The sequence below is a fragment of the Phasianus colchicus genome, chromosome 1 (genome assembly GCF_987193195.1).
Source record: "Phasianus colchicus chromosome 1, bPhaCol1.hap1.1, whole genome shotgun sequence".
In the NCBI taxonomy this organism is placed as follows: domain Eukaryota; kingdom Metazoa; phylum Chordata; class Aves; order Galliformes; family Phasianidae; genus Phasianus; species Phasianus colchicus.
In genome coordinates this window covers 66161012-66183155 of record NC_143436.1, presented here as the reverse complement: position 1 = coordinate 66183155, position 22144 = coordinate 66161012, and the positions used below count along the sequence as shown (strand labels likewise).

Genomic DNA, 22144 nt, shown 5'->3' with positions numbered 1-22144 from the left:
GAGCACAGGTGAAAGCAGTTCATCTGTGTGACCGGAAGAGGTGGAGCCTGGCTGCACCTCTTAGACCTCATTTAAGGGCTGACTGCCACTAAGGAAGGATCTCTTTTTGGAGATCCTTTCCTGGTGGAGCTTTCCTCTGCAAACCTGCAATCTTCTGATATGAGTAAGCAATCTTTTCCCCTTCTCTTATAGCACCTTTCTATGATATTGATTCTTCCATCATATTAAAGTGCCCAATTACTACAGCATGCAATAACTAAGAATCTCCCTCAGAGGGCTCAAAGGTACTTTTAAAATGAAGATTTTCATTTTACAAAGCTTCTATTTTTATACACTTTCATTTATGAACGTGTGAGATAATATTCCAAACGTAAGAAGATTTCAGTACTAGTCACACCACAACAATGCAGAGAAATACACCATAATATATTTTACCAAAATTATAACAGATACCAAGTGATCTTCAGGGTCAAAGAGAACCCAGGAAACCCTGATTTCACTACTACAAACGGCTGATTTCTGTTCCCAATTTGTTCCGGCCCTTTCTATTTCTGTCTCCTCCTTGTTTTTCCCTTAGGCTTTTCTTCTACTCTCCCCTCATGAAATCACTTCATCTTTGCTTCTTAGCTGATACACATTCTTCAATTACTTTTCCTTCCATTCTTCTGTCTAGCACCTTATTCAAGCTGCTCTCTCCACTATGCTTTTGCTATTAGCTTCTAATGCAGCAGAAGGCACAATAATTACTTTCTTTATAGCCTACCTGATAATGGGAACAGGTTGCTCAGAGAGATGGTGGATTCCCCATCTTTTAGATGGGAATTCAAGGACAGCCTGGACAGGATTCTGTGCAACCTGACTGAGCTGTAGGTGTTCCCGTTCACTACAGGGGAGTTGGTCTAGAAGACATTTAAGTGTCCCTTCCAACTCAAAAAATTCTATGATCCTAACGCGTTCTTGCAGTAGAAATAATCCTTTAACTACTAAAAATAAAAATCAAGTTGCCTGGTATTTTAACTGAGTGTTCTAGAGAATCCTTTAGAACATTTAACTTAATGTGTGCTATTTTGAAGTGAGCACTGTTTCTCGCCATTTTAATAGCAGCACAAAAACATTAAATAATACTTGAATGCTATTCACGTTCTTATCAGTAAAGCTAGAAGTAGAGTCCAGATGGCTCCAAATCATTCTTAAGAAATTCAATTTTTGGAAAATGCAGAACTTTTCTAATTAGCAACCTTCAGGTTAGACATATGTTTAAATTCTACATTTTTTCACAAAGTCAAACCCAAATTCTAGGCAGAAGAATTGATATTATTAAAGGAAACAGGAGTTTCAATGTTGACAGCTTCCTGGGATTGTTATGTGCTCTGAAGAGGCAGGTGGAAAGCACAGTTGGGTGACTAAAATTTTCATTTTGTGAACATAAACCGTAAACAGTCACTGATGAGTGGAATATCATGCTCCTTTATTTATGGAACAGTAGAAAGCCTCAGCCTGAGGAGCAGTGGGCATATACATAGCACAGAGCATGGCATACTGTTTTACAAGAGTAGTTTCCTCTAACTGCCTCCACAATGTTATAAATGAGACATTTTTTTTCAGGTTCCTCTGCTATCAAAAACAACTTGTCATGTTTAGAGGCAATGCTGAAAATATACAGCAATTGCTTACAAGAAAAGCCTGCTGTCATTGGAAGTATGGAGGTTCCTTAGTTTGGACTTTACTAAGCTGGATACTTGGTTTGTTACAACACCACATAGAGCACATTCAGACTATCCTGCAGTGACCCTTGAACACACAAACAAGAGCATTTTCCTTTTGATGATCATTTGCAATTTCTGCCTCACTATTTTTGTGTTAGATCACTCTCTCAGCTGCAGAATTTGCATAACAAAACAAATGCACTGCCTAAGTATCTGTTGCAAAGTAAGAGAAAATAATGGTAAATGCTCTTTAAATCACAATGTAAGGCTATAAGCAGGTATATGATGGCACACATTGTCAGCAGGAGTGATTTTTCAACCAAAGATATCCCAAATTAAGCATTAATCACCACACTGAAAGACTGCAAACTGTTCCAACGATGCTAATGACCATGTCGCATGAAATGGCAGGTTTGCCAGTATACAGTTAGCTTGGGAGGCATGAATTACAAGTTGTTTGTTACAGCCACCTCACAATGGCACTATTCAGTTGTACACTGGTAACACAGTGATTGGCAGATCTTTGGAAAAGAACGGTGCTGCAGCTGGGTAATTCCAGCATATTCCTGGTTTAAGTACAATAAGAACACTGAATTCTAATCATGTACCCCCTTCACTGTCCTTTCCCTGGGTAGAATGAGCCAGAATCTATTTTTGTGTCTCTCTAGCAAAGTTACACAAGGCATCTAAATACACTGACAAGTCCACTGCTACTATAACAACAAGATTTCTCATATTTCAAGTTTCATTCACAAGACTTCACAGACTCATTCAGCATGGAGGGAACATAATTTCTCTTCCTGCAGAAATGTTAAAGATTTTGCAGAAGAACAAGAAAAGAAACTGGGCATGAGAGTCAGGTAGCAGGATTCCCATGAACACTGTCAGAAAAGTGTCAATTTTCAAAGCTAGCCATGGCACTCTGGTTAAATCAGAAACTAAACTCTGCATATGGTGCCATGCAAAAATTCATTAACAATTTTCATGGAGGGCAAGCACTCATGGAAGTCAGGAGGCATCCTTCCATTCACTACCAGATAAACTGGCTCAGTCCTCCAAAGATTCAAACTCATGTAGTCTTCTGAACCAGCACTTCTGAACCACTGTGGGTGTTTCTGCGATGCCGAACTCTGAGACAACAAAATAAATGGCTCCTCATTAACTAGACAGTTTTCTAAGCAACATGTACAATACTCACAGGTGACTGGGGATGCAAAAATGTAAAAATATATTTAAGAATGATAGCATATCTTTAAAGTATCAATGGAATGCTAGTGATGCGGAATGCCGATTGATATATTTCTGTCTGCCTCCACTGGACATGCAAATTCTTTAAAGAAAGAGCTTAGTGCTTTATCAGTCAGATGCTGAAACACTTTTGGTTATGCTTCAGGGACATATCACTTGCTGGAAAGTGATAATGGGAACCATTCATGCGAAAGGGACAGTCTGGAGAGTTGCACAACCATAAGGCATCTTTAGCATGGCTGCACTGTTTCTGACATGACATCACCAAGATGAAACATCATCTAAAATTGACAGCAAATTGCAGTGTGATCCTTTGTATGACTACACTCTCCCCTGAACATGTGGACTGCTTCAGCAGATTAGTATGTTATCAATATGCTTTGCTCACAGCTGCTCAGAGATCATCTCTTTTACAATGGTATGATTAACAGTCACCTACCAGTTTTCAGAACAGAATAGACATTCGTTTTGTTAAACCATTTTCATTAAAAATTTTATGATCTGCACTCGTAACAATCATTTCATGAATTATGGGAGAAGGTAACTATCCCACTACCACAAAAATACTACCACAGTATTTGGGGGGTCAAATTCACTTCTAGAAGCCTTGTACACATAATATGAATAAATGCACTCCCAACTGGTCCCAACTGTCTATTCTATTAGAGTTTTCATTTTGTGTGTTACTGTACCTCCATCTTCATTTATCCAGTAGAGAAATAGATTCATTGTTCCAACTTCGGTTATTTGGTGATCTTCTCCATACAGCCACAGAACCTGCTGGCAGCCTAATTCCAGGGCTTCTTGCTGAGCACAAATAGAAGAACCATAATTCCTTTCAGAAACAAAAAGAAAGAGCAAACAGATAATGAGTGTCTGGATGAATATTCATTTATTTCTATGGATGGTTCAGTACAAATCTGCTTTATGAGCAAGTGCTCTGCTTAATCACTGCTTCTCTCTTAGATACTTTATTGGAAGTACTTTCCTGGTATTTTACTAAATCATTTTGCATTTACAAGGCAAGCATACATAATGAAGTCACTTTATCTAACAATATCCAAGTTGCTTGCTCTGCTCAAGTCCTAAGCAGCTTCATTCAGACAACTTAAGTACTTGGACATTAACCATTATGTAAGTGGTGCTTTGGCCTAGTTTAGCAGAAAACTGCCAGACCATTGTCATGTACACACAGATAACTGTCTCTTGATTTTCCACAGACACCTGTATATCCCCAGCTTACTGTAGATGGCTTGTCAAAGACAGTCTGCTAAGGCAGAAGTTCAACAGTCAACATTGCTGACTGCCCAGCTGGCAGCAGGTTGCTATACTGAATGCTTTATCACAGAAGTTGTATCTTCAGTGTCAACTTCTGCAAGGGAAGCAGTCAGAGTATTATATGGATAATTTGCAGGCCCAGTTTCTCAACTTGAGATGATGTATAATTCTCTCTCCAAAAAGTCCAAAGAAAAAATATGCAATTGAATTGTGTAAGAAATATTAAGAAAATACAGTTTTGAAATCCTTGTCACAGTACATTGTTTGCTTAACTGCTATATCTAATACCTCTATTTTTGCTGGCTTAGATTCATCACTAGAAAAATGAATCACTTTTTTGAAGAATATGAAGATTCCATACAAATGCAGAATCATTTACCCTCCCAGTTTGCAGTCTCCTGTTCCTCCTTTCCAGGCTCTTACATATTTTGGATCTGCCCACAATGATATTGGATCAAAGCATTCACTTGAAAAGTAAGCACCCACAGGGCTCAGTATGACATACAGTAGGGCTTTAGTTGGCTTCTTCACTCCAAGAGAAGGCTAAAAATAAAGAATATAAGCAAGTTACTGGTGAACTTCACTCCAAACATCAGATGATGTATAATTAGCTTTGGAAACACTTTCAGTGAACCACAACAGGGAGTGCTTTTACCAGAACAACGTGAAGTTCTGCAATGAAGAGGAAATATTTACCTAAATTCCTTCCCAGTCGAAGTAATATAGCCCTAATTTTACATGCTGTCACCATTCACTTATGGCTTTTTTATTTATTTATATATTAATCTTGAACCTATTTAAGAATTCAGAAATTACCTCAAAAAACCACTATGTAATTTTATGAATTAATCAGAGTAGTGGCATGTGAAGCCATATGAGGACAGATGGAAGGATCACCATTAGCAATAACAACAGTGGAGAAATCACAATCAGCTGTATTAGTGACGAGAATTAGCCAATACCTATTAGAACTGGAACTGCTGGAGAGTCAAGTGGTGGCTCTGTGCAGTGTGAGTCTAAAATGATTTTTCTATTGTAAATGGTTCACACAGCAGGACAGGAGATAACCTGCTTTCTGCACCACCTCTGGCAGATGGCTTCTCACACTTCAGGTCATCATCATCATCAACATTTAAAGATGAAGGTGTAAAGTCTGACATAGGTCAAAGTCAAAATTCTCTTTAGCTGTATGATTCTTAGCAAAGCTCTAGATCATGTGTCTAACCCATTTAGTTTTCTACTCCTGTTGCAGGTTATATAAAAAAATAAAAGAAGTTTTGCTACTTACATACATTAACTGTATTATATATTTTGTATGCAGCCCAAGACAATTCCTCTTCAACTCAGCGTGGCTTAGGCAAGCCAAAAAGTTGGACACCCATGCCTGAGTCTAACCTGGCTACAAAATGGCTTAGGTTGGAATGAACTTCTGGAGGTCATGCACTACATGCAATTCTTGGGATCTTGTATGCAGCTAAATGGGCTACTTACTATTTTCTCTCCTCTCAGAGGAACTAGTCCCCTGGAAACTACAAGCTCATCCTTGGTTTCTTAGGTTAGGTCTCCACTAAAACAAAAAATGTTATTTAACAGGACCAAAACTAAGCAAATACTCTGCACGAAGTACATGAAGCTAGTCTGGGAGGTGAAATAATAGTGTAAACATGGAACTACTGGAAAATTCAAATAAGCCTTCCTCAGTTGTAGAGAGGGTGCTTTTGACTTCTGTCCACCTTACGCTCCCAACAAAAGTTTTAACAAGAGAAATATTAAACAGTTGAGAACTGCCTCATTCTAATGCAACTATTCAGTAGCTATAATGATTAGTTTTCCCAGCTGGGTTAATTTGAAAAATATTTAGCAAAGTATTTCAACTCAGAGACAACATGACACTGTAGAAAGACCAGCTGGCTAACTTGAAAGAATGCTCAACAGCAAAAGAACTTCCAAAACAAAACAGGAAAAAAATATCAATTTTTAACATTAATACAGTTGCTGAATGGTGATCTATGTGAAAATCTGCAACTACTTAACAGAGATTAAATTAATGAAGTCCTGAAGCACGTGTGAAATGCATAATGCTAAAGTAGGCTAGCCATGTATAGATACAGATATTGCAGAAGAATGACCTGCTTAGTTGGAAATCATATATTCTTTAGTAGCTTTTTCCTACACTCTTCTATTATAGCTTTCTCTCTTTCTACTAAGAAAACCGTAAAGTTTTAATTAAAATAAATTGTTTCTAATTAACTTTATAAATACCATGCGCTTCACTTATATTCACATACAGCTCACAGAGCACATGCTAATATCTAGCTGCTAAGAAGTCTCAGCTAAAGTCATTTTCATCTGGATTCAAGAACAAATTAACACTGTTAATCCTGCTAAGAGTTTCTTGTAAAAGAATCATAATTTATTGTACAACATCTTCCAAATCTGTACAGAGCACATTTCTGTTCTCTCACATATTCCCCAGGCTACCAGTATTTTAAAGGCATATATTAACATTTAAAATTTAAAAGGCTTTTGTTTTTTTAGTATAAAAATGAAGTTTATTTAAATTTTACTGTAATTGCTTAGATTCAAACACTTTGCTCTGTGTTCTGAACCAGTATGTCCACTAGGTGGTGGTGTGGTCAACATTAATTTGCTAAGGAGCACTACAGGTGACTAACTCAGGTAAAAACATAAAATAATTTGTTCCCTGACTGTAATACTCTTGCCTACTGACTGCTGTATATTTTCCTATATGGATGAAGGCTTTTGCCTAATGATTAAATACACTAAATTTAAAAATAAAAAAAAAAAGAAAGTTTAAACCTCAGTTCCAATTAAGGTAGGGCGGATATACAGGCTAGCAGCAGTTGAGTATGGGACCCACTCCTTTTCCACTTCCACAAGTTTCCGGATGCACTCTAACAGCTCATTCTGGTCAAAGCACTGGGAAGGAAAAGAGAAAGGAAAAAAAATCTAATTAAGAAATACAACCCAAACACTGTCATCTTGATAGATCCATATGTTATGTTGAACACCTCATCAGCCCATAGGTTTTTGCAGGACCACAGTACCTTCCTTGAATTAATTTCTTAAAAGATTTAAGATCCCACTGTCTTTGACACTGTTCCTTTTTATACACTATCCTTAATGTTCTCCTGATGCTACAAAGCATCCTCCTGAGGTAGAAAAAAGGAGCCACTGATACTTCTTGCCTTCGAAGTACATGGAGAGAACTCCCTGTGCAGCCAACTCCTTCACTTCCCAGGGAGCGCTGTGAGCTCCAGAACCCACTCTTCTGCAAAAAGGAGAATCCCTTGGGTTATGGCTCCAATGGGCACATTAAGACTCACAGATTTACTGCAAAGCTAGTAAGCGTAGGAGGAAATTAATTGGCCAATATACAACTTCTAAAAGCAGCATCAAATTCCAGCATGAACAAAAAAGAAGGCAATCAGATGTGAAAGGGTTTAACTGAGATAAAAAGAAAAGTAACAACAGTCATGACAGAGGCAATTTAATCAGTAGTCTGCATGCAAGTACCTACAGAACAATAGTCATCCCTCAGAAAAAAAGACTGTATTTATCTGAGGCACAATGGAGAAAGGAAAACACTGTTTTTAACAGAAAAAATAATTTGAAACCATTCACTGAATAGGATCTCTTAAAGTTTAAGAGAACCATTCAAGAGTTAGTGTAGTTCAGAAGTGTTACGCTACCATAAAATTTAGGAGATTTGCAATCTGAAAATAAAAATATGCTCCGACTTAAGGAGAGTACAATGCCTTAGCTACGTACTGGCAGAGTCATTCGTCTTGCTGATCGTGCCATCCTGTCCATGTTGAGGCCTGGCCGGAACAGGCGGATTTTGCCATCCACTCCACGGTAGGCCTTCAATCCTTCAAACAACTACCAAGCCAAAAAGGAGGGAAAAGAAATCAAATAGTAATTGAGGCATGCTATCCCATGATGACCTGAGTAAAAGTAAGACATGCTTTTTGGAAACGAACAAACTTCACTTTCCTGCTCACAGTACTCAAAGCATAAATGCTAACCACTTAATCTTTGCAACACACTCCTGTGAAGTAGCATTATGATGTTTGTATAAAAAAGATGACCTATCCATGCTTCTCATACATCCTCCTGTCGGGGAACTTACTGATAACCTCGTAATTTGGTTACCACCATTAAAATTTGTAGCATGTGTTTGACTTAACTGTGCCCTCATAGCTTGACGGATACTAAAGGCAGAAGTACAATAACATTCTTTGCTATAGAAAAGTTCTGTTGCAGTTCTTAGTGTAGCTGCAGCAAAATCTTGGTCACTTATTTCCCCCATATGTCCCTATGTTGTAGAATGGGGTTTAGTTAGCACGTGAGATAGGTGCACCAGCTTTGTACTAGAGGAAGAATGCAGGTGAATGCTTTTTCTCTACTTTAAAGGAAACTTTGACATAATTAACCCCTCAAACTGTAGAATGTAGACGGTTAGCACTGACAGTAAGTTCACCAGAAACTCATCCCAAAACTGCCCTCCCAGTAGAATACTCTACAGTGTATCCAAGCAACAGCAAAGGTACCCAATGCCCACAGAATATCCAGAGTTATTTGCAGTTATAGACTGATAATTTACAGTTTTAGTTATAGGTAGATCACCCATGCATTACATAATTTCACACTGTTACATAATTATGTAAAATTACAAATTATGTAAAATTACTATTTAGATTAAGATTGAAGGGTCATTCATGCTTACAGATTTTAGATTTTTAGAGCTTATTTTCTGAAGCACTTCTTTGTACAGTAAATTTCACTAGAAGTTCCATAAATTTAATTGCATCACTTCTATTCTTTTATTTCCCCCAAAATGGCTCGAAATACATTCTATATGGTTGGAAGACTGCATATGCAGTTTTTTGATTCTGGAAAAAGAACTCTATATTTTTGTATAAGTACTTTTTAATACAACACTCATGGCTTCATTATTTTCAAATTCTACAACATTTTCCCATTAGGACCACTGAAATGCAGTGTTCAGAACACTTTTGTATGGTCCCATGACAGAGTTAGGTCTTTCCACATGACAAATTTTAATTGGGCTGTAACTGGGTTGCAGGAATCCTGGCAATTCTCCTTAGGTACATACAGTTATGCAGCAGAACTAGAATTAGAACCCAGAACTTTTTGTCCTCAATATGTACCTTATTCCTATCTCAATGCCAACCTTACTAAAAGTTTTGTACATTGTTTTGAAATTTAAGCAGTTCCTAAGATTGCAGCTACAAGAAAAATAATAAAATAAAACAAAATAAAACAAATATCTATCTTAGTAAGCAATGGCATAGCTGGTGTAACGGTTGATACCTGGATATGATTTTTATTGTGTCATTAGCTAATATCACATCTCTGTAATGCTACATGTTCTTATCACAGAACAGTTGTTTCCCCCCACCCTTCTTCCAAAGACATTTATAGAACTTGTAATGAAAGGGAAAAGGAAGGAATGTTACTACTAAGATTTGATCAGTGGTTTGAGAGAAATAAGAATTACTTCATTACTGAAACGCAAAGTCTTCTCAAGCTGTTAAATTTTTTGTTCCAAAAAGTTTTAACCTTCCAGAGCTCAGCAAAACCTCTTGCTCATTACAAAGGGAGACAGTGATGTGCTCCAGAAATGCCTAACGTGAATAAAAGCAACTGTTACAGTTGCTTGATGTTTAGTTACTACAGTAGTGTGCAAACAATACTGTCTGACATCTGTACATCACAGGAGCTGGATCTGAAGTTCAGCAGATCCAGTCTATCACACTGCGTCATGAAGGGCAAGGAAAAAGGGGAGGGAATGCCAAATTCATCATTTTTATTATACCCACTGCGTATTCATTGAGCCACAGCATTGGCACCAGATTCTCCTCTGTCTGTCCTCTTGTCTAGAGGAAACGTGATGCAGTAAGGGTAAAAGAATAAAAAAATGGAAAAAAATAAGAGCATATTCATATTAGCAATGATTTCAAACTGGGCCAGAGGCCAAGCATTAAAGTAATATGCTACTAAGAGTGAAATATAGATTTGGGACTCCAGCGTGGTTTCTTGCTCCTTGGGCAGATCAAGAGCTGCAGCATTAATGCCATTAATGCCTATTATAATTGACATAAGACTTTTGGAGACTTGGTGACTAGGTGGGAAAAAACAGCAAACACAAAAAACAGTGAAGGTAGGAGCTCAAACAAGAAGGGAAAGAAGGGAAATGCTTGATCCTTCCCTTCCATTACCGGTTTAAAAAAAATAATAACAATTAAAAAAAAAAAAAAGAAAGAGAAAATAATAAAGATGCATAAGAACTTCCACTAACATCAGACTCCCACCTACTCATAGGTGGAAGAAGAAGCAGGCTTCCATTTCTACTCTATGCTCACATGTAGGTCAGTGTATCCTTGCAAGGCTCTCACAAGATGTGAGTATAGCCGAAGCTGCTCCGGAGACACAAAAGGCAGCTTTAGACAGTAAGCAGCTAAGCATGGAAACTATTAACCACGCTGGTTTCCGAGTCAACATTTCATTTTCCAAAGTTCCTTGTTGAATATTTTCTGCTTGAATATAGCTGGATATGCTGAATGCCTCAGATCTTGTCTGGAGCTCTCCAGACCTGTTTGGAAACAAGCATCTGTATAGTCTATTCTACAATCCAAGCCATGAACCTTCAAAACAGCTTAAAATAAGCTTCACAAAATGCACATTCAGTCCCCAAATTAAAGCTGCTCTTAGAATCTCAACAGTTTTATCCAGGGTTTCACTAAGTTACATCAATGACAGCAGCTAGACTGATCCTCTGACAGTGAGGTCGAATGCCTTGTCAAATGAATTCGACACCAGGTAAGAAAGTGCTCACCTTCAAGTGAGCTATGAAATTAAGTGAGCTGGAACCCACACACCAGAGCCAAATCTGAATTTTATCAACATAAACATAATCCTATCATAAATAAGGAAATATTCTGGAAGGACATCAGCTAACAGCTCAAAACGTACCTGGATACTAAGGGATTAACTGTCCGTGTATTACAAAGCTATGGTTTCAGAAACTAATGAAACAAAATAGAGGTTTCCAAGAGGTCTCAGTACTCACTTCAGTAGCATAATGCAGAGATGAACAGGCTGGATGCAAGGAGAGGTTCTGAAGTGGTCTAATACAAGGTTTCTCCCATCCTGAAGCTGAGGACCATTCAATTGTCAGCATATTATCAGTGAACACAGTTCCAAATACCAAACCACTGGGCTCTGGTTTTTCCTTGAAAGTCGTAGCTGGGGTGATAATCAAGTCTGAAGCCTGGAAGAACATGAAACCAAAATGTATACAAAATAATGAAATCAGACCTATTTAAAAATGAGCCCACATCAGTCAACATGGACAAATATAATATTTCAAATCTGCAAATATATTAATTGATAGAACTGTTAACGGTGGTTACCTCTAGGTAACTGGTAAAGTATTTCTGTGTATGAACACATGGAGTGTTGGTCAGACTGGAAGGTGTTAGCATTATCTGAAGCACTCTTAATTAGAGGAAGCAGTACAAGGTAAAGTAAAATCAACAAAACACACAGACAAATAGAAAATTCCCAGACAAAAATTTCTATGACAATTAGATAACATGTCTACAGAAGCTCCAGAAGCTCTCACTTGCTTTGTATTACAAACAGATCATCAGAACCTAATCCCCCTCATAACTAAGCAGGCATGTTACATGGATTTTTCTCTAAAGTGTAAAACAGGTGTGAGATCAGAGTCAGCAGATTGCTTGGGACATGCTAGCACGTCTGCCACCTTTGTATTTTCCTAGAAAGAAGGCTGCTTGTTTCCCTGCATGAACAGCAGCGACTTTCCCTTGCAAGCCGTGACTAGCCGCAGAAATACATCATAGATTTTTGTAACTGGTTTTGGTGGGGAGACAGGTAATGTTTTTTGTAGAAGCTCGGATGGTGTTAGTCATTGTAGAGAACAACGGGAAGAAGGAAAGCAAGATCTCTAGCAAGTCACTCCCCCTCATACACGAAAAGGGGTAAAACGATTGGAGAAGGCTAGGAAGTACACAGATCTTGATCCACTTTCTCCCTTCTCATTTCTACAGTATCTAAATATTTAAGCTGTTCCAGTCAGAGAGCAAGGAAGAATTCAAGAAACAGTCCCAGTGAAGCTCCATTTTCTTTCCTAACAAGACTCAGAACACATTGCAGATCCCCACAAGAAACCTTACTCTTCTGTGTTCATACAGAATAGACTAGAATGCAAGTTACCAGATTCTTGTTCAAATACTTGCATGAGCACTAAAAAAAAAAGGGTCTGCCAGAGATACCACTGATTTTGATATTTCAGACCCAGCACACATTTTACAAAATGCAAAACGATTAGTCTCAAACTTTTGATAAAGAGCACACACACACTCGTCTCTGTAAATAACCTGATTTTCAAGAGGTCTTTAATGAACAGTGGCCTGTTTCATATTGGCAGTATTTGTTGCTGTTGTTCTCCCTAATAGCTTAGATGTGAAATTAACTTAGAGCCGGAGCACATGAGTAGCTAAAAGCTTGTTTCAAACTATCTCCAATTACAGGACTTGTCTGGATATTACAGTGCATTAGCCTGGCTGAACTAATGCATAAACTGAGGAAACAACAAATACTCTTAAAACTCTTGAGAGTACCCTTTATCCTGCAGACAGTCAATGCTCCAATGGGAAACGCAGGAAATAATGATGCCTTGAAAATAAAAATGAATTGTACCTGACAACCTCTTATTATGCACTCTGAAAAAAATATCACAGAACACTGTGAATGAAAATTAAAGCCACAAAAGAGTGTTTGCGGTTTTACACAATGCACTTTTGTGTTGAGGAAAACACTTATGGAGGAGTAGGTTGTTGATGGGGCTTAAGTAAGGAATTAGAACACAATTACATCATTGGCTTCATCTCAGGGCAGAAATGTTTGAATCTCACCTTAAAAAGAATTCATACTGCCAATGCAATTGACAGTACTCCCTGAAGTCAGGGCTCCCGTCTAAGCTCAGGTCACTTTCATTAAGGTGATTATCTTTAAACTGAACTGGGGAGGATGTGAATTATCATATGCAGTCTGGACCCTTTAGAGATCCCATCCATGTGCTGATTTTTGCCACAGTTTGTCATCCTTATTTGAGGCACCACAGCCAGTTGTAACACAGCTCTTTATACAGCTTGATAAGCTTAACTGCATTAACAAGTATCTTTTAAGGACAATGAAGGATTTTAATGTGGTTCTTCTAACAGGCCCACAAGAACACACAGAGGGAACAGCAAGCTGCAGCCAAAAGCACAGACATCCTTCTGTGGGTGCATTCGGTATTTATTTGACCCAGTTTTGTCACCAAAGATACTCCTCCAGCTTGATGGACCTGGAGTTCAACAGATCCCTAGAAAGAGTCTCTGTTGAGTGATAATAAAATCATGCCAATCAATCAAAATCAAACCAGTTAGAGTGGGAGTGGTTGGAGAGCCCATCCTTAGGGGTATCCCTTCCTCGCACAGTGCAGCCTCAGTCTCTTATCTCAGAAGCACCTGCTGATACCAACATGACTTCCAGAGCAAAGCTTTAGCCCAAACAATGAAGATGTATTACAACCTCCTGAAACTAAAATTCATCATTTGATCAAAGCACATCTTGCAAATTATGAGCTAAGTCAAATTAACTTGACATGCTGATCAGTGTCAATTTTACCCAAAGCTGTAGCAAGATATTCTTGTGCCCATAGCTAAATGTCACTTTGGTGTTCATTCTATCCAGCCTCTGCAATGGGCATAGGAGGATTTGGAGCTGACAGCAGCCTCTGGACAGTCCAGAGTTGTTATGCCCATTACTAAACTCTACCTTTTTTACCCTACAGAGATGTCCAGGGTGAGAGATTGTTTATTTCATCCTACTCCTTCCCAAATGTCATTAGGTGTGTCTGTTTTCACCACACTGAAACTACTAGACCATAAGCAGCATATTGAGGAGCAGTATATTGAGAATAATGGGGAATTCACTTCACATACCTGAACTTTTCAAAGCACTATTCTGGGCCAAACATTTCTGTCATTTACTTGAGTTACAAACAGAACTAACAGTCTCAGCTGTAATGCAGCTTACACGTTACCTAACCCTAACAGCAAGTATCAGCAGACATCCTCAAAACATTAACGTACACACCATGAGACTGACTGTAATCTCAGGAAACAGGTAACTTCTCTGACTGCTAGTCAAAGTGAATCATTCAAAATCAAAATGCAACTGTAATTATTCATTAGTTACGCTGAGTTTTTAAGCATATCTTAGGAAAGATTAGGGCCTTCTGATGCAGTAACAGATACGGAAGCATAGACAAAATTGAGTAACTTGTTTTGGCTATGCTCTTGTGAATGTGGCTGCAAACATGGAGCAGATTTTGAGGAAGAGATTACAAAGAACACAGGGAGTTTTTGTAGAGGGAAGAGGCAACAAAGTGTAGCTGGAAGAGCTGAGCAGAACCAGGCTGGGACAAAATGGGATGGTTGAGGAGGAGGGTACCAGAGCTGAGGATGTCGTTTTCCTGTCCTTCAGCCCTTCTGGCTGCTGCACCTTCATCATTGCATTTGGACCCTTCCTGAGACACACACCTCTGTTTTGGGAATCCATTCTTCCCGCTGGAATCCATTCCATTCCCTCAATACCTTCTTCCCTCAATACCTTCTGCCTGTCCACCTTACCACGAGGCTCCCTCTGTGTGGCAAGCTAACGAGAGGAGGCTTGCACTGCATGGAAAAGCAGTGCTGGGGAAGCAGGCAGGGATACTAAGTAGGTGAAGTAACAAGCCACTTTCCACAACCTCAGGAATCTGAAATACTCTCTTATCTTAGCAAGTTTTTTTTTGGCCTTGCTGTGTCAAGGAGCAGATGGCTACCTTTATTCTGTAGCTCACTCAGCTCCTTCTCCTTCAATATGTCAAGGTGCAGGTGGCAGAAGATTGCCCATATTTCTTGCTGACCTAAGCAATTTTCTCAGCAGGCTGAGAAAGCTCATCCATTAGATACTCGCAGAATTACAGAGTTGTAGGGGTTAGAAGGGACCTCTGGAAATCATCCAGCACAACTCCTCTGCTAAAGCAGGTTCCCTACAGCAGGTTGTACAGAAAAGTGTCCAGGTGGTTCTGAATATCTCTAGAGAAGAGTCCACGGCCTCTTTGAGCAGCCTGTTCCAGTACTCTGTCACCCTCACAGTAATGACATCCTTCCTCGTGTTCAGATGGAACTTCCTATGTTCCAGTTTGTATCCATTGCCTCTTGTTCTGTCACTGGGCACCAGCCCAGCAGTCTCCTGTGGCAGGGTTCAGGCTAACGTGGAAGCACAGAAGTGCTTCCACAGAGCAGCTTCTCTGAGCACCACAGAGAACAGCAACCTGATCCAGAAGAGTGCTCATCACATAGTCCTACTTTCTGTAGGCTGATGTTGTGAATCATGTTTAATAGCCAGTACTGAACAAACAAGCTATGCTTGTGCCAAGCCATTGCCAAACTTGAGAAATCAGGGATGACATGCCAGCTCTTCCATCAGGGCATTGGACCAGACAGCCGCAGTGCTGCTGCAGGAAGTGGGAAAAGGTCACAAGGGCTGTGCATCTTTTTAGGGTAACCAGTTATTTTCTCCTCCACTGGGACAAAACAAACACTAAATTGTTTGCCTATTCCTAAGTCCTGCCTTAGAAATAGAAACACTGAATACTGCTCTACTGGATGCAACCTCTTCTTGCAGTTCTTATTTTGCTTTCAATTTGCCATACTTACTGACTCTCAGCTCTATCCACTAGTCACTAGCAGACACCACAGCAGCACAGTCTACTTAAGCAAAAAATGAGAGATTTCTGTGCTGATCTTGGGCAAACCATTGCCCTTTGCTTTTGTTTATTTTCTCATGTCACATTCTTTAAAAAAGACTGCTTGTTTTCTGGGGCAGAGACCATCACTTTCTGTACAGAGCTAAGACCAGTACGACTCTGATCACAGTAATGAAGTCTACAGAATAAACAATAAGATCAATAATGATGATATTAACTCTAAACAGAATAAGACAATTAAATAAATTCTTAGAAATTTATTACTAGTTTACAAGTATAAACAGTAAAATAAGCTATCCTGCAATCCCTTTACTGTCATTACTATTTTAAATTATTGCAGAGCCTGAGGCTTGAAAATGGAAATTATGCCAAGCAGGAAGAAAATTCTAATTTTCCTGTTATAAAAAGAAAGAGAGAGAGAGAGAGAAAGAGAAAGAAACAAAATATAAAACTATATTCTGCAGCCTCAGGGAGAATACCCAGAAATTTTTCAACATAAGGCTTCCATGAAACTCCATTTGGGAATACTCGTTAGCACATGCAATTGGACTAGGGCCTGGAAACATTGCATCAGGTTGACAGTACGCTGGGTAATAAAAAACAGAACAAGTGACAAACCAAAAGGGAGACAAGGCTCTGAATCACTTGTGAATCAATCGTGGAAGCAACCAAAAATATGGCCAGAAGGACTTTGTCTAGCTTTGTCTGGACGCCATCCTCTGCAAGGCATGTATCTAAACTATTCATAAGAGGTACTTATCAAATATTTGTCAAACTAAAGGATGAGCTTCTGCTGCACCCCTCAAGCAACAGGAAGAAAGGGAGGAGAGAACAGCACATTGCTGACTTCTTTAACCTTTCCCCTCACCTGATGGATGCACCATCCCTGATTCAGGAATGTCTGATTTGCAATAGTAGGCAGGCAGCACAAAAAACTGTCTAGCTCTAGTGATGTAACAGATACGTGGTTGGAACTGACTTAAACTTCTTGCCTTGGAGGATGAAAAGGGCACGCAGCACAGCTCAAAATGCAATCTGAAGCTCCCACAATGCACCAGAAGTTACATAAAAGGGCTGGAAAGCTACAATCAGGCTAGCTTGTAGAGAAAGCACAGGAAAAAAAAAGGCCTACAAAATACACAAGCACATGGATACAGCAAAATACAATTGATTTCAATGACAGTAATTACATTTTGAGTTTTTCCATATTTACTCAAATGTTGTCCTGCACCAACTCTCCTTGATCTGATCCAAAGGTCATTTAAGCTAATCAATGCCCTTTCCTCCATCCTTGCAGAAGTTTGGATTATAAGGGAGGCAAAACTACTGAATCTTAACAACCACACCCACTTCTATTCCTTTGGTTAACTTAAATGGATTAGTAATCCTTTCTTGTTTATTTTTTGTTGTTGTTTGTTCATCGTAGTTTTTGTTACAGTCTTTGTCCCTTGCTCATTAGTTTGTTCTCCACTGATATAAGTTTCAGAAGTCTATTTTTAAAGAAAGATGAAGAAAAGGAACTTCTGCAGATCATAAAGAAATCTTCTGCTTGATATCAAGGTAATCTTAAAGAAAACTCTTATTTCATTTTAACTGGGTCTATCTCCCCTACTCCAGCTAATGGTATTTTTGGATCTACTAAAAACAATCATCTAGTATCTCATTTTTCAAAGAATTACATAAAACATTTAAAATATGACTAGTACCTAAAAAGTAAACCACAACGTTGGGCCATTAATTAAGGTAACAAAAATGAGACAGTGATAGAGACAGTTATTACATTTTGGTCATGTTAACTACTACTATTTACTAATAGTTGTCAGTTGGCAGGAAGGAAGGATGAGCAGGCTTTAATGCAGTCTAGACTGAAAGACCACTTGCTGCAGCTCATTGCAACTGCTGGTCAGCTTAGTTACAAAAAAATCCTCTTTGGCACTTACAGCACTTCATGTCTGCAATGTAGATACACCAGAGGTTTTAGCTCAGAAAGAAGCAATTTCATATAGAATGATAAGTGAAATCACAGTCAGCAATTCCGTAATAGCCTGATTCCTTCCACAGGAAGTCCTCTCAGATTCATAATCAAACATTTCCACAAATAAATGACTAGGGCCCTATCCTACTAAAAGAGCACATTAACTACTTACACTATTCATGTTATTTACTATTAGTATGTACTGCTCTCTCAGAACCTCTGGCAATTTGGTTAACATTATTACTGGTGCTGTGCTTATTTGCTTGCTTACAACTGCTGTATTTCTGCATTGTAGCATAAACACAATGTTCCATTTTTAGAACATTTGCCTAGAAGAAGGCTTGAGTCTAACACAAGCTGAGGCCTGTGACACATAACTGGAATAGCAAGATCTGTGATATTTCACTAATACCACAATTTTGTATAGCAGTGCAGTGCTTTAGATGTTTGAATAATGCTGTATGAAAAATATAGAAGTATAAATTTGGTGCACAAAAATTAGAGATGTTACTGTTCCTGAGTTGTGGAAATACGTAATTTCTATTTCACACATTATTAGTTTTAAGAAGCCCTACTGATAGAAGAAATGAATTGCAAACCTAAATTTCAGACAAAGAAGTTGGAAATATTTGGCCTAAGTGACCTGGCCACTCACAAACATGTTATGTGGTCAGCCAAGAATAGAATCATAATCTCACATGCCCAAGTAATGGGCAGTTACAATTAAATCTTCTTACCCCTAGTTTAATAAGATTGCAAACATGCAGGGAGGTGGATTTATGGAAAGGAGGCATTCAGAATTTTCCACGGAATATCCCAAGCTGAAAAGGAACTACAAGGATCATTTCCTATGGAATTTCAAAAAAAAAAAACAAACCTCTTTTGGGAATATAAAGTACTTCCACGATACAGTCTCTTCTGCTGCATCGTGTAATTATTAAAGGAATAATTGTAAAATCTCAGTTAACCATACCTGTCTTTTTCTCTTACTCCATCTCTCTCATGCTGGTAGGCAGAAGGTAAGTTTTATAAATTGCCATAAATCTCACAGTTTGATCTGCCACAGAAACTGCCCTGTTTTGCCAATTCCTTCTATTCAGTATTTCCCTACAAAGAGGTACTACGTGTGAGATTAAGATAACATTCTTTTAGCCTTGTAGGCCATTAGTTCACGAGAGGTAGATTATAGGGATGATTTCAGAAGCAAGCAAAAAGGCCAACAGAGTCCAATAGAAAAGAAAAACAGAAAACTAAATTCTGTTCCTAAATCTCAGTTCCTGTTTATATGTGTTCAACAATGAAAACATCGCATGTTAGACCAGGGGACTTCATAACACAGTGAGATTTGGGGAAAATAAAGACTTCTTGGAAACGAGTACGAACAACACACATTGTATACATTTCATAGTTATATATAAGGAATCCCTGCTAAAATTTTGCATTTTAAAAACTATTGTTCACACCTTGGGAAAAAATAAGTACAGAAAAAAACACAAACAAAAAGAATTATCTAAGAGCCTTGCACAATCTCCGTGCTCTTAAGGTCCTACTTAAAAGAAGATAAAGTATCACTTTCTTTGTGCTGTAACTTAACTGAGCAAAACTGTTCTTTGGCTGTTTTTCCAGCATTTTTCTTTTATCTTTGCTAAAAGCTCCTGTTATTTCCTGAAGACAATTCGCTTTATTTGCAAATCCTGCAACTTCAGATAATGGGAATATCTGTTTCTCTATTACAGCTCAGAAAACCTATTTGCTTTTGCCTGTAGCGATTAGGGGGCCATTACACATCTGAAGACAAATACAGAACTCCTTCATGCCACCAAGACAAAACTGAATAAAGCTGTGGCAGCTGTCAAGTGCTGCCATAGAGATGGGCTCAAACCCCATAGCAAAAAAAAAAAACCTAACTGTAGACTGTTGGGAAATCATTCCTCAGCCTATCACGAAGAAATCCTGGTGAATTATACTTGCCATTGCTCAGCAGCATTTCTTGGCTACTATGGTGACACTATCTACTGCTACCACTGGATGACAACAGTCTTGATTTAAAAAAATCAATCTGCCTTAAAATGACAACAGCAATACTGACCAACATTAGTGCATCCTCTACCTGTGCACAGAGTCTGCGCTGCCCAGTGACTATCAGCTTTGTGCAATGTCTGTGTGGATGCAGAATGTCAGAAACCATTTGGTACTTAATCTTCTCTCTGCTGTAGCTGGTTTTCTGCTTGGCAGGTGAAAGTGAAGGACATATATTTGATCGTAAATCTCCTGGAGAAATTCTGCAGCACATATACCCTCTGCTAGGGTGCATAAACAATCATTAAGAAACTGCAGTCTAATAATATTATTACAATCCAATAGTTTCAATCCAACACGTGAAAAAAAGCAAACATTATTTCCAGTGATGGAAGGCTAAGTCAGCAGATTCAAGATAAAATCAGATGGACCTTTTCTAAACCAATGGCCAGGTCACAAACACTGAATACTGCTACAAAACTAAATACTGCTACAACAACAGATCTGGCATTTAGCTTGGTAACCTGATCAACAGTGGCTAAAGCTGTGTACTGCCACAGAAATTACACAGACATGACCTAGCCTACAGTAACTGATAGAGCTTCAGCTTAGGAGGTTCAGACTGGTCATGAAAAAAACTCACATTTTTTTAGAGAAGGGCAGCAGGGCACTAAGCAGATAAATCACAGTTCCAGTGCTGTGACAGTCCCACTGTGAGTGGGAAAATGGACTAGCTGACATGTTGTTCTAAGAAACACTATATGACATATTGGGTTTCATCTGATCAATTAACATTCAAAATGAGATTTAATATATAAAAAATGGAAACATGGGGCATTTAAAAAAAAATAAAAAGTAACAGAAAAATCAACAACTGCAACACAATGAAAAGCGTCATTGAGTGCCCATATGCTTTGACAGGTAAATAATTCATTGATTTCAGCAGAACATGACAAATTGAAAACAAGGGAGAGAGGAAAAGAAATAAAAATTATATGTACACTACGTAAAACTGCTTTGTATTTGTTAGCCTTACGCATGATCTGCTAACTACAATGCATGTATGTCTTAAGTCCAAAAACTTTTCAGCATTCTCCTGATCCATATGCTCACTTAAAATAAAAACAAGAGAATAAAAGTGCTATGTTCTTCCCAACCTCTTGAAGAAGTGGAACTTTCACAATGTCGCAGTGTTATGTCACCATGACACAGCCAGTTAGTTCAGAATTTATACAGATGTTTCATCAAACTAGACAATTTTAAACGTTACATTTTATGCTTGTAATTGCTGCATTAGAAGGGAAGGAAGAAAATTTGGCAGAGAAACATTTTTCTTTAAACAACAACAGCCTTGGAGAATTGCTTATTCTTTATTTGTCAGCAACATTTTCATAAAGGCAATGTTTTTCTAAAAAAAAAAAAAAAAAAGCTTAACTGCTTGGTATGGCAGAATAGATGGGTCACTCTTATTTCCAGAATAAGGAATCCTGCATGCAGTCATATTTGGCAGGAGTTATAGGCAACTTGAGTTTCAGTGGTGTAATCATGGCAGTGAATTACAACAAATAATGAAGTCTAATTAATACAAACATAGGAAATGCTACTGTTAGGGAGGTTTCCACTGAAATATAGTTTTGAAAATAGGGCTATCTTCCTCTGCAAGAAAAAAAAAGAATGTTTCCAACTCTTCTTGACATATAGTACTTAAGAAGAAATGCTGCATAATGCAGTAATATATAACCTAAATCTCAACTGCCTGGATTTGTCCTGTAATATGACTTTATTTACAATTTTAATATATTTCCAGAGGAAGATACAGCCTTTATCTTCAATGCTATTATATTATTTGTCGAGAATGGGAAACAAGGCAGAGAAACAGAATCAGCACAGTGTTTTGCACAAAGCCATCCAAGCTCACAGTCATTCAGTGAAAGGCTACGTCTTTCAAAACATGCAGCTGAAGGTCCTGTATTACAAGGAACAGCTACATCTGTGTTAAGAGCCCTGTAAAAAAAAAATCAATTTACACAAAGCTTTAATTGG

General features: G+C 38.3%; 1 protein-coding gene across 1 annotated transcript in view; it reads right to left on the bottom strand.

Annotated features, from left to right (window-relative positions):
- BCAT1 (branched chain amino acid transaminase 1) overlaps positions 1 to 22144 on the bottom strand; it is a 65025-nt gene that overhangs the window by 18754 nt on the left and 24127 nt on the right. The window contains exons 3-7 of the mRNA XM_031597785.2: positions 11350 to 11550; positions 8025 to 8135; positions 7053 to 7172; positions 4612 to 4775; positions 3647 to 3789 (exon numbers count right to left, since the gene is read on the bottom strand). Of these exons, the coding sequence (XP_031453645.1) occupies positions 3647 to 3789; positions 4612 to 4775; positions 7053 to 7172; positions 8025 to 8135; positions 11350 to 11550 (739 nt within the window). The remainder of the gene's footprint in view (positions 1 to 3646; positions 3790 to 4611; positions 4776 to 7052; positions 7173 to 8024; positions 8136 to 11349; positions 11551 to 22144) is intronic.